The 10,610-nt window shown below is 35.1% G+C and overlaps 1 protein-coding gene across 1 annotated transcript in view; it reads left to right on the forward strand.

The window, feature by feature from the left end:
* LOC105624755 overlaps positions 1–8,611 on the forward strand; it is a 53,146-nt gene extending 44,535 nt beyond the window's left edge. The window contains exons 3-5 of the mRNA XM_012206108.1: positions 6,230–6,426; positions 7,506–7,649; positions 8,525–8,611. Coding sequence (XP_012061498.1) covers positions 6,230–6,426; positions 7,506–7,649; positions 8,525–8,611 — 428 coding nt within the window. The remainder of the gene's footprint in view (positions 1–6,229; positions 6,427–7,505; positions 7,650–8,524) is intronic.
* Positions 8,612–10,610: the final 1,999 nt, after the last annotated feature.

Consider the following 10,610-nt stretch of genomic DNA (forward strand, 5'->3'; position numbering starts at 1 on the left):
CACGCACGCACGCACGCACGCACACGCACGCACGCACGCACGCACGCACGCACGCACTTGTTCGCACGCTTTTGCCATCACGGTATAGCGGCAAGCCCCCGTGTATTACGAGCCAGCCACCCCCCATAACACTACCCTTGGTGCTGTATCGATCGCGGTGCCAGCTTCGAGCTCTCCCTCCACCTCACGAACCAGAGACTTCAGCGTTGTGCGACGCGACGCGACGCGTTGTGTGGCGGGATTGCTTGAACAAAGAAAACGCGATACTGCTGTGGAACTTTTGCGGTGTTTCTTTGTTTTCTGTCGACGGGATTCTTCGGGACTCACGTCTTTCTCGGTTGTTGCGTATTCACCGAGCGAAAGGATGCTGACATGGAGTGATTGCAAGACTCGTCTTGAAAAAAAAAATTCTTTACTCCTGAAATTAAAATGATTAATATATGAGGATTTTTAACTGTCATTAGTAATGGTTTTTTATTTTAATTACGTTAAATAACCCGACAATATTCAGGAATTGTCGGCTATTGTGCCACTTCAATTGATTCAGTCAACAGCTCAAGCTTTGCTTGCTTTTGTTAGCCTTTCACCGTTAAAATAACATTCGCAGAGAAATTCTGGCTAACTCAGAATTCTTAATGATGATTTAACAATTGTAAGTGAATAATAGAAGTTGTTAAAAAAAATTGTGCTTTAAAGCTATCAGAGATTTAAAGATTTGAGAGATAGTTGAACGAAATTAATATAATAGGAATTAAGAGATAGCTGAATTAATTCGAACAAAAACATACAGAAGAAATTAATAAGATTTAAACAAACTTTGCAAAATAATATTTTCGCATAATGATATTTCTATATTCGTATCAACTGAGATAAATAGAAGATATTTAGCAATATGTAAACAGACGTTTAATTTAAATATAGCACCGAATGGCATTATCGAAGTTTCGACTTCATCCTTTCTGTTTCGAGCAATCTCTGGATATATGCTAACGAATTTCGACGAACTTTTACTTAATTCAAAGTATACAGCTATATAGTTTCTATACTTTCTATTCGCATATTAAAGAGCTTCCATTAAAAAGCTTCCATTAAAATCTTTATTACGAATCTCTATACGAATAAAAAACCCATCAAACAGAGAAAAACATACTTTGTTTAATTCTCTTTGCCATCATCAAGAAAGACATGATTTATTTGCTGATTCTATATGACAAGAGTTAACTCCATTCCATATATTTATTTGAGATCAAACAGATTTGTATAGTATCATTTCTTCGGAGATTATTGTAATTATCTTATGAAGATTAATTATCGACATTTCACTTGCAAATAAGATTACCATATCTGAATCACGAAGAAAAAAGTATATACGTACACTTTTTAAAAAAGATGATAATCCCGAGACACAAGAAGAAGGATATAATTATTTATGCGTTAAATTTGATAAAACAAAATTTTTACAATGATTTTTATTGAGAATTCTTATTAATATAATTTTTTAAATATAAAATTTTAATTAATGACCAGAAATTTTATGACTTTAAAAAGAGTACGGCTAGTAATCGTACTTGCGAGTAATATCACGTCAAATCAGCTACGAACTTCTACAAAATTACAATTATCTTTAAGTATATCTTCAAGTAAATAAGTCGGACGTTTAGAATTCCAAACAAATTTTATTTTTATAATTATATTTTTTAACAATACAGTATAAAGTACAGTATAAATTTACATTATTTATATATTTGAGATAGAGAGAGAGAGAGGAATACAAAAATTTAAAAATAATTAACTTTAAAACTTCTCGGCAATTTTTTTTAATTTTCTTTTCTTTTCAAGGTTTTTAAGATAACTGTGCATAGAGTGCTGTAGCCACCTTTTTACTTAAAGATTAAAGAGTTTAAACCCTTCAAAGGGATGTATAAAAATTTTAAATATCTCTCGGAGATCGAGTTATTTTAAGTATTTCTAGTTATCCACATAGATATATATATAACGTCATCATTTCTAACACGTTTACGTTCAAACGCCTTAAACAGGTCGGAGAATCGCACTTGACACGTTAACATGACATTACTCATGGATGTACATGTTGAATGCAGCATGAGTGTGATATGGAATAAACGTGGTATCGCGCGCGCTCGGTCCGACGTTTTGTCGAGCGAGACAAATGAATCCTTTTGGAACATTGACTACCGGCAACGTATTTGCCAGCCGCCACTCCGCTGGCGGAATTGTTTTGTCGGCTTAAAGCACCGGCCAGGATGTTTTGTTCGGTTCAGCGGCTTGAGCAATTCTCTGTGCCTGTCGCTATGGAACCTACCCCGACGCTGTGCGTCTACTATGCGTACAGTACTTCTGCTTGAATTTAACGTTAGAAGGCGAGCGCTTTCGTTAAGCGAAATTAACCTAGTTTTGTCGTCGCACTAATTGAAGCAAATTGCTATAACATGAAAATGTTTATCTTTGCGAATAATGATAATTCGCTCGGAATTAATTGATCTAATAACACTGAAACAAATATCCTCCACTAACCATTGTAATAATTCATGCACATATTCTAGTTTTTTGCGCGAATTTGTTATATTTCTAGAAATTTATATTATTATATTGGTATACATGTTATATCACATATATTTATGTAGTATTTATATTTATACAAATTTATCTTTTATCTTCGATGTTTATAAAGGATTATTCTACTTGGTTTTGTATGTATATATATATATATATATATTCATATAATATATACATATTATTTTTTTTTATTAAAACAGCTTTATGTATAATACATTGGCATTTTTGCGTCAATTGAGAATTTTTAAATAACTCAAACAAATGCTGCAATATCTTCTCTGTCGTGTCAATAGTATTGGGCAAATATCATCGTGATTCCGATATTTTATATCAGTCACTCTATATATATATATATATATATCTTTCCTTTTTTACTATATACACATCAGAAAAAGGAAAGAAAAAAAAAGAAACAGCGCAAGCGAAAACGTTAGTCACAAAGGGACGAGGGAGTTATATCCATGAGATAGCACTTGCCTTAGCAGATCCATTAAAACACCCTTGAGCTTAAATCACCCTTCTTGCATACAAGAGCACGGCAAAAGACACTCCTGTCTCATCTCGTTCGATTAAATGTCTCGAATTTCGGACGCTATCCGTTACATCAGACATACTTCGAATGCGTTCCGTGATGCACTTACAGCGCTTGTTTAATGTTTGATGGATAATAAGAACAAACTAATGCTTACAGCGTGAGTGTGAGTATAAAAACGGAATGAACGAATGCGAGTGCAAATTATGAAATAGATTGCGCGAAATTTCGAGCGAGAAACCGGACAGAATTTTCAAATGAGACTGATCGTTAGATCCTTACCTCTTTTTTACGCTCGAAGCAATATGCCCGCTCGTTATACGTCTCATTAAACGAACAGACCGCCTCTGCTCTAAATGCATTACCTGTGGCACAATTAACTACGGATCAGCGATTAGAGCAAGGCAGGCGATTTTGGCGAAAGAACCTTTTTACCTTACTAATTTTAATCGTAATTTTAACAAAAACACTAAACGATCGCTTTTCCAAGTATATACTTAAGATACTTAAGATAAATTTTCATCTAAAGTCCGATTACACCTGCATTTTCTCTCATTATATATTGGGTTGTCCGGAAAGTTCGTGCCGATTTTGAAGGAAAATTGAAACGCAGAAGATTTAAATTTTTAATTTCATTTATTAAATTTAAATCTTTTGCAGCATGAACTTTCCGGACAACCCAATAATATGTGTTTTCTAAGATTTTTACTTCGATAATGACCAAACACTCGACTACGCGCGATCGCTCAAAGTGTGACTCGTGAATCGTGTAATGTGTGTATTTCTGTGTACGACACGGCGCGGCGATACGTAAGAGATGGGCTTCTTTTCACTCGAGCAACGAGCGCAGCAAATCGCTCATTTCCTGCCGCGCACGAACGAGAAAGTTCATTCCTCCGCCGTCGTGCATTCCTCGCGAGACACGATTGTGATGTTTACAGTGACGAGAAAATAACGGGTCTTCTTTGCTCGAGGCTGCTTGATCTGAGCTTTGTGTTCTCTCTCTCTCTCTCTCTCTCTCTCTCTCTCTCTCTCTCTCTCTCTTCTCTCTTCCTAAATACGATTGCTAAACTTGCATTGTGTGAACTGACAAATCACTCTGCTCTGAAAATTTATTTGTCAAAATTTTATATAAATTCCATTTATCAAAATTTTATTGGAATTATGCGTTTTTTTTTCAAAATAAATTCAAACAGTTTAGTGAGTGAAATACATTGTACTTCGCTTTTCGACTACTTTATTTGTCTCGATGACATATATTATATATATATATATATGCAATCAGATTGATTATTATTTTTGTTTTATCTTGCACGCAACAGTGATTAATGTATTACGTGTCGCAAATTCGCGCTACTCGCGATATACTTACATCACTTTTCGTCATACAACCGTGAAGTTAAAGTAAAAGTTGTAACAATGAGATTATTATAGGTATGGAATCACGTCGCGTGATGTGACGAATGAATAGAATAATGTGGCTCATGTGTTTGAACATGGCATTTTGCGTGCCACAGGCTCTATGTAACATACATTTCCGTGCTGATAAGATTGATAAGGTTTCGACTGGTGGGATTGCGATTTCAGCTCGTTTACGCCCAAAGTATCGACACGTTCAGTGATAATTCTCACTTAAACGTGTCGCCACGCAAATCGTCACTTGTGCTATTTAATTATTCATTGTAGCGTGACAGTAGGAGCGAGTTTCAATCAAGGAACAATAATGCCTGGTAAGCAGTGATGTTGAATATCATAAAATTCAGATATAAACAGATAAAAGTAATAATCAAATCAGAAATAAATGCAAAGTTAGTTTTATTTTAATTTTAGATGATTTTTAAAAATGAAGAAGAAAAAGATGATTCTATTTTTATATGTATTATACATGTATTATATGTATTATATATATTTTATATGTATTTTATATGTATTATATATTAAAATAAAAAATATGAATATTTTAATATAAAAATATAAACTGAATATTTTAATATAATTATTTTAATAATTATAAACTATTAAAATTTCTTAATCATTTATATTTGCTTTATCTGATATGAAAGTTTTTTTGAAAATTGACGTTCTTGCATGTAAAATTATGCGATAAGTCCGAATATAAAAAAAACAACTAAGAATTCTTTTTTTCATATATTTTTAAATTTTTGTAGAATAATAATAATACAATTATAATTATTATTGGGTTGGGTGTCCGGAAAGTTCGTGCCGATTTTGAAAGAAAATTGAAACGCAGAAGATTTAAATTTTAATATATATTTATTAAATTTAAATCTTTTGCGGCACGAACTTTCCGAATAAGAATCTTAGTCATTTGATTTGCCGTTTGTATGATTCCGGTTTTGTATCACGAACAATAGACCAACAGTATTCATCAAGCATGTGTCTGATGTCTGTTTCTTTGAAACGTTTTTCAATGATGTCTTGGTTAGGTTAGATTAGATGAAAGCGTTCATCATGTTCATCATTGAAATTTGGTTTCATCCAAATTTGGTGGAAAAAAAATGATGAATGAAGAAAGTATTTGAGCGACATGTTAACTCTCATTGCATGAAAAACCGAAATCATTTCAGCAACAATTTTTTTATAATTGTCGGCTTTTTTATTGTTCAGAAAATTTTCGACGTTATCATTCTATGCTCGTTTTTTCACTGTATTCAATTTACGAAGGTCTTCATTTTTTTATCAATTTTCATATATCTGGACTATTAAATACATCTAAATAAGACCATTAACTGAATAAGAATTTAAAATAATGCTTTCCTAACATCTACTTCCAGAATCTCTTTGATTTTTTTCATGGGAGGAAAAAACTTAATTTTTATCATACTGTGTAATATTTCAATAATTATCGACAAACATGATAAGTCAAAGTGAAAGTGAATTATCTTTTTGTTATCTTAAATTTTTCTTTTTGTGACAGAAAATGTGATAAAATTTCCTTAATAATCACTGTAATGATTACTCGTTTATTTACTTACTTGTGAGAATCGATGCGATGAATAATCGATATGATAAGAAGGCGCGATAAATTCTGATTGGAAATTTTAAAATACATCAACATTACGAGCGACTTCGTGAAAGTATCGTGAGAATTTATTGCAGGATACAAATGGGTCAGATGGTCGTCCTATGCCGACCGTAACATGATGATCTCCATTGGCAGAGACTTGGACGGTATGAATCTTGTCGTAGGTCGTGCTATGCACCAGAGTGATATGCTGCCGGCGAAAGTGAAGCCGGATCATGGAGTTGCTTACGTTTCCCACGGAGGTGCCGAGCACATGAAACATGACTTTGAGGTATAATAGATCGCGAGAAATGAGAGATTCGATTCTCTTCGTTATTTCACACGTTGACATTGAGCTGGAATTTCAAACGAAATTATCTCTCTTCCAATTGAACACGTGAAATGAAGTTCCAATTACATTCCATTGTCGTTAAAACACCATCAATCGCGCATCAATTATTTTCATTTAGTTATCTTTTACGACATCATAATTTTAATCAATCTGTAATTACGTAACGTGAACTACATTTTTATGTATTTCTGTCTCCGCATCAGCAGTTACTGTTACTGATTACTTTCTACATAACGCTACCGTTTCTCCTTTCCTTCCTAATAAGCGAGTTAAAGAGTTTGTGTGAAACTTTACGTAACGTAGCGCACGAACGCGTTTTATTTCTATATCTCTGACGCATCTCATTTCGATGGCGAAGATAAGATTACGATTGTGCGATCGAGCGAAGTATATTAGTCATGGATATTTGCACAGCGATATTCTAGAAACGATCGAGCGCGTTTTATTGCCCCGACAAATCCTCTTCCAGTTTCTCTCCATTTTCGCAATCATTTCCTTCCTTGATGAAGTCATAGCAAATCCGAGACACCTCCTATACGAATAAAATGACGTATAATTTAATTTATTATCTCGCCAACATTAGCAATAATTGTCATCGTAGGATATTCATTATTCTTTATACAAATACTGAAGGATAATAGTGGATAACTTTCTACTTAGATAGGACGAAAAACGAAAACATAAGGATAGTGAATGTAGAACGAAACGTATTATTCAGTATTATTGATCGGTAGCGGGATTCGATGCGTTACTGAAGTACATCCTTCGATCCCATATTAGGTGGACCCTTTGTTTGCTATTTGGCGTGCACTCGATCGCGCTCGTCCGAATCAATTTCTTCTCGGCTCGGCTTATACAGCCGCACGATCGCCCGCGGACTAATCTATTTATATCGGGTGGGGTCGGAAGGAAAGTGCAAAGTACGTCGCTTTGTTGGCTGGATTCGAGACCCCTTCCTTTTTTCCGTCGCGAAATCCAGGCGAATGTAATTCGAAACAACGCTGGCTTTTGTACTTTAGGTATTGATGCCCGCCCATTTCAATTGGATTCGAGCGGGTCACGGTCACGTACCGGAATACGCGGTGGAAGCCGGGAGGACTGCGAACGGAGAAATGCTCTACGTCGGCCGTACTTATCACAATGGTGCACCCTGCGTAGGAAAGGTACGCTAGGACTCGGAACAATTGGGCGCGTTCAAGCCGGACAAAGCTACTAGTCTGCTTGCCGAGTGATTGAATGTGATTAGTTGAATCCATAAGTAACAACCAATCATGTTCATTTGCTTGGCGAGCAGGCTAGCCGACTTGAATGCGCCCATTGTTTGAATTCAACTGCTCGTTAATTTTAGCGAGACTGGCTGCGGTCGATTTGGACGCTCACGCGCTTTAAGCGCTTGTAATCATCATTCTGTCTTTATCATTCATTAGATGTAAAATAAGAATAGAAATATTGAAAAGCGCTGAAAGCATTGGATTGGATGTTTAGACGGTTGAACGCGTTGTAAGCTTTATTCTACTTTTCGCATTCATTATGGAAAGAAGATATAATGAAGAAACTTATAGCGCGTAAGCGTCCAAACATAGTCTGTGACTTTTTTTCTATAAGGACTATACGGATGATACTATGAACACAGTGTTAGTGTAATACTATGTTCAATAAAAAATGTTCTAACTATGATATGGTATTACTCTGTTCGAATGTGAAGCTATAAGCAATATGTTAGTGTTATCAACTTTTTAAAAAATTATTTAGTAGCCATGCTTATTTTGTAATAAAATTGTATCCTGAAAGAATTTTATAATTTAAGTCTATAACATTAAGTCTATAACATTAAAATCATAAGTCTATAATAAATACTATCTAATACTTGTAAAAATAAGAATAGAAGACTATAATGCACTCTGCTATGAAACTATAAACTGCCAATAATTATTTTACATTATGTAACACAATGATGTGTAGCGTGTCCGAGCTGAAAAACATCCTGTACGAAAACGATCAGAAATCTTTATATATTCCTAAATCTATTGTTTGGCAGGTCCAAAGAAGTCATGGTGTTCTGTACATTCCGTTCGATGGGAAGGAAATACCATACAGGGAGTATGAAGTTTTGGTGCAATGTTAAATCCTATCTATAATTATTTACTTATAGAAACACTTTCACTTGAAATCGTCGTGATTGACAAATAACGGATGGTTTATAATTGTAGGAGAAATGATTTCTATATAAATATATTTTTAAGATTAAACACATTTTTGTGTTAACAAATATGTATAATTGAAACATTTTCCTTAATGCTGTTATTTTGTTCTTTATTTAATTACTTAAATACTTTTATTTACGTAAATACTTTTATAGAAAACGAAACGGAATAAACGGTATACCGTAAATGGCGAATAACGTTTCGAAACGTTCGCCGTGTTTACTTATGAGGCTTTCTCGAAGTTAGATTAAAATTTTACAAAGTTGGCGGCGGAGAGTCGTGAGTTCTTATCTACCCTCGTTTAGGTTCTATTAACATGCAAAGAAAGTAATTTATCGACGCTTAAGTTAATGCAGAAAGAAAGAGCATAATAGACTAAGACAGACTAATTTATACTAGCAATGGTATCGCCATTTGCACCCCCTTTTGTAATTTGTGATTACGGAGCGTTATGACTTAATCGATTCGTCATGTCATTTGGATCTTTGGATTTTTTTTTCTACGCTTAACGATGCGAGATGGTCACGAGCATGAAATGATTCAGCGATACGTAAAGTGTGAGTCAGAAAATGTTGTAGTTCTCTGGAATTTTACAACAAGCTATTTCTCATTACGTACAAATTTTACGTTCTGTAATTTTCAATGGAGAAACGAAGACAAATGTTAACGTCCAGTAAACTCTGACTTATTTTATCCACAAAATAAGACGAAGATTATGAAAGTTTGAAAAAAATAGGAGTAAATTTTAAAAGAATAATCATATAATTACAATAATGTAAATAACTTATTATGATGTCATACGTTGATAAATCGAGATTGAATAAAATACAAAGTGACTCACAAAAAAAAGTAATTCTAAATGCCAATATCAAAAGTTTTATCAATCTGAACAAATTTCTAGTGAAGATTATTTTCAATTTTTACTTTAATGTAATAATTTAACACGCTTAATATTCGTGCATTTAATTTTAATAAAAGCACATTTATTAACGTTAAAACCGAGATACTTTCTCTTAGATTTTATAATTGCCGCGAAGCTACTCGAGTCAATTACTATACGCATTTACTTAATCGCGGGGGTAGGTTACACGGAGTAGCTGCCTGTTTTCTTCATCGGTGGCAATTCAATTTTCACGCTCCTCAGCTAGGATCCGCGCTTAAGATAAATCCCAGATGCAAATAATTAAATAAATATTGCCGACTGCGTGAGGGAAACGGAATTGGAAGCGTAAGCCGACGCAACCAGTGGTCGTTTTCTGCCGCTCACCCGATAGATATTAAGCACGTGGCCGTTGCGGCATTATATTCCCATGGTTGGCACGTGGCCGTTCGCTTCTTCATTTCCACGTCCTCCTCTTTCTCTCTTTTGTTCCTCGTTCCCCTCATTATTCCGAACGGAATTGTTACTGGAGATTGCGCTACTTAATATTTTGATCGAGGAAAAATGCGCGTTTGCGCAAGGGCGAGGAACAAGAAGAGGAGGAAGAGGCTTGCCCACGTGCAACGATCGTCCCCTTTTGATTAATTTTGGCTCGGATCGACTGACATGAACGAGTACGACGCGATGCTCGACAAAAGAGCCCGGGGGCGAGCACGAGCGAGGAGGGGCTAAATAAAAAAAATGGCAACAGCTGGCAGAGGGACCAGAATCGGACGGACAATGCTGTTTAGGTTGAGGGCGAACCACCCTTCTCATCGCCGAATCGCCGACGCGAGTCGATTGACACGCGTGCAATCATCCTCGCGTAGTATGCGCGTTACGCCATAATTGACAATCTGGATGAGCGAAAGGGGAACGACGTTCATTAAATTGAGGAAAACGAGTCCAACTCGACTGAACAGGATTTTCAAATGATGAGAACAATAATACAAGATTATTATTAGTTCTTAGTTTTAAAGTTAAGGGAATTTGATAATGAG

Source organism: Atta cephalotes, assembly GCF_000143395.1.
Source record: "Atta cephalotes unplaced genomic scaffold scaffold00087, whole genome shotgun sequence".
Lineage (NCBI taxonomy): Eukaryota > Metazoa > Arthropoda > Insecta > Hymenoptera > Formicidae > Atta > Atta cephalotes.